Raw genomic sequence first — 2,997 nt, 5'->3', positions numbered from 1 at the left:
CATTTTGCAGGTCTGTACCTAACTAATAAAAGAGGTTTATTTTCCTTGCATTTCCAGCCTACTTGTTAAAAGAGGGGTTTGTCCTTGTAAATTAACAAGAACTCACATAGGCTGGGACAGAACAGACTTGTATAACCCTACGGGAAAACCACACTAAATGCAGACCAGGAGAAAAACCCCGTCCTTCATTTTAATTTTCGTTAAACGTGAACGGAGAGGCGGAAGACCCCCAAATCATGTTTTTAGGCAACTTATCCATTAGGCCTAGGAGTGGGGAGGGGGGGTCTTCAGCTCTAAATTGCACAACCCTGTTTTAAATTCCTGTGTCCATTGACGGTGCTCCCTAAAACTGGAAACACAACACAGCCGTGGCTTCCTGAAAGAATTGCTGGGGAGGTTGACACTCACTTTGACACTCATCGCAAAAACCCGGGCCCTTGAGGTTGCAGGTGCTGTGGAAGTGGCAGCCGCAATCCAGGTTGCACTGCACTCCGCTGGGCGGAGGGGTCGCCCCGGTGATGAGCTCGGTGGTCCAGCCTAAGTCGCACAAACAGGTGAAGTTGGGGCCCCCGCTGCATTCCCCGTGGGCGCACTCATCGTAGCACCTGGAGGGGGGAAGGAGGAAAGGAGAATCCCCATCAGGCTCTACCTCAATGTTTCTCAACCTTTGAGACGTGTGAACTTCAACTCCCAGAATTCCCTAGCCAGCAAGATGCCAAAGGAAAACAGAGGAGTTGGCAAGCAAATGGATAAAAACGCCCTTCGTTTTTAGATGAAAGGGCAACCTTTGTCATTTTGGTTTTTTTACTTCCCTAGAACAATCATGCGTGCCCTTACAAACTGTATCCTGCAACAAGCATCTTCTTAACATGCACATATCCTGATTAAAGCCAGCCAGGCGAAGGACTTAATAAGTCCGAAGATTCAATGATTTACAGCTTGCTACATGTCAGCTTTAAAGCTTTTGTGGATAAAACTATCAATGTCAATCTCTCTGAAAACCTGGAAAGTAGGAGGGAGGGAGGGAAAGGGAAGGAAGGAAAAGGGAAAAGAGGGGAGGGAGGGAGGAAGTAGAGAAAGGAAAAAGAAGGGAAGGAGGGAAGGGAAGGGAAGGGAAGGGAAGGAAAGGAGGAAGAAAGGAAAGGAAAGGAGAAAGAAAGGGAGAGGAAGGAAAAGGAAGGAAGGAAAAGGAAAGGAAGAGGGAAAAGAGGGGAGGAAGAAAGGGAAGGAGAGAAAGGAGAAAGAAGGAAGGAAGGAAGGAAGGAAGGAAGGAAGGAAGGAAGGAAAGGAAAGGAAAGGAAAGGAAAGGAAAAGAAGAGGGAAAAGAGAGGAAGAAAGGAAGGAAGGAGAGAAAGGAAAAGGAAGGAAGGAAGGAAGGAAGGAAGGAAGGAAGGAAGGAAAGGAAAGGAAAGGAAAGGAAAGGAAAAGAAGAGAAAAAGAGGAGAGGAAGGAAGGAGAGAAAGGAAAAGGAAGGAAGGAAGGAAGGAAGGAAGGAAGGAAGGAAGGAAGGAAGGATGGAAGGAAGGAAGGAAGGAAGGAAGGAAGGAAGGAAGGAAGGAAGGACCTATTCTTCAGAAAAAAGTAAATAGCCAGTTTAAGGCCCTTTCAACTGTCCTGTTCCTGAAGAAAATCTAGCCACGTGGTCACCAAGAATCAATACCAATTTGATGTCACAAAACCGTCAACCGTTGTTCTGCTTAAGCTTCTGTGTAGGAACTCCAAAGCAGAACAACGCAATCAGCAACTCTCCCAGTACTTGAAGTCTGGAAGGAACGCTTAGCACCACGTTTGCACAAAACCTCCTTCCAGCGATGGCAGGAAGCGGAAGCCAACATCCACACACACACAGAGAGAGCCTCTCTCAAACGGGAGAGGCCGAGCGCCCATCCCCAGAGCATGTGGGCGCTTTGACCCTTTCGGGGTCCTCCTCAGCTCAGCCACCGTCTCTGCTTCTTGCACTGGCCACGTTCAGGGCCTTCCTCCCCCCGTGGAGCCTTCTACAGCCGGAGCCACTCACGTTTGGTTGCAGAAAGCCACCCCGTCGCCAGCATAACCTCGGTTGCAGTGACACTGAAACGAATCCGGGGTGTTCTTGCACCGGGCAAAGGGATGGCAGTTGGCCAAGCCCAGCCGGCATTCGTCCACGTCAGGACACTGCCCGTACGACCACTGGGCAGGGTGGGAGGGAGGCAGCCCGTGGGATTCCCACAGGGCCACCGAGCAGTTCCAGAAGGTTCCGAGACCTGAGAAGTCACCCGGGAGGCACCTAGCGAGGATGTCAAAGAAAAAAACAACAACCATTAATTCACAAAAATCCCCAAATTATTGGGTTGTTTCCCCCCCCACACACAAGCCGGTCTTCTGAACAACTTATCGTACGTTGGTAATGAATATTCGACAGGTCACTTTCCCCCATCTCTTTCAATGAGTTATCGAGATGAACCACAGAGAGTAGTTCTGTACTACTATCTGTAGTACAGAATTTTAGTCACTAAGCAGTGCGGTCATTAAACGAGTCATCACGTGACTAGACCTGATGTTATGGCTATCTTTGTCACGATGGTTCACTGAACGACCACAATTGTTAAACAAATTGTGGTGTGTGTGTGTGTGTGTGTTTTAAGTGATTCACATGGTTGTTAAGCAAATCTGGATTCCCCAATTGACTTTGCTTGTGGGAAGCTCGTAAAATGAGACCACGTGACCGCAAGACAGTGCAACAATCTTAAAACGACAAGTTGCCAAGTGCCTAAGGTAGGGGTCTTCAAACTTGGCCCTTTGATGACTTGTGGACTTCAACTCCCAGAATTCCCCAGCCAGCATGGGGGAACTATGGCCCCTTCATGACTTGTGGACTTCAACTCCCAGAATTCCTCAGCCAGCATGGGGGAACTATGGCCCCTTCATGACTTGAGGACTTCAACTCCCAGAATTCCTCAGCCAGCATGGGGGAACTATGGCCCCTTCATGACTTGCGGGCTTCAACTCCCAGAATTC

At 48.9% G+C, this 2,997-nt stretch overlaps 1 protein-coding gene across 1 annotated transcript in view; it reads right to left on the bottom strand.

The window, feature by feature from the left end:
* MEGF8 (multiple EGF like domains 8) overlaps positions 1 to 2,997 on the bottom strand; it is a 56,666-nt gene that overhangs the window by 27,228 nt on the left and 26,441 nt on the right. The window contains exons 19-20 of the mRNA XM_029284598.1: positions 2,018 to 2,266; positions 409 to 605 (exon numbers count right to left, since the gene is read on the bottom strand). Coding sequence (XP_029140431.1) covers positions 409 to 605; positions 2,018 to 2,266 — 446 coding nt within the window. The remainder of the gene's footprint in view (positions 1 to 408; positions 606 to 2,017; positions 2,267 to 2,997) is intronic.

Source organism: Protobothrops mucrosquamatus, unplaced genomic scaffold, assembly GCF_001527695.2.
Source record: "Protobothrops mucrosquamatus isolate PMUCROS unplaced genomic scaffold, P.Mucros_1.0 scaffold756, whole genome shotgun sequence".
Classification (NCBI taxonomy): Eukaryota; Metazoa; Chordata; class Lepidosauria; order Squamata; family Viperidae; genus Protobothrops; species Protobothrops mucrosquamatus.
This window is presented reverse-complemented; position numbering and strand designations above follow the sequence as displayed.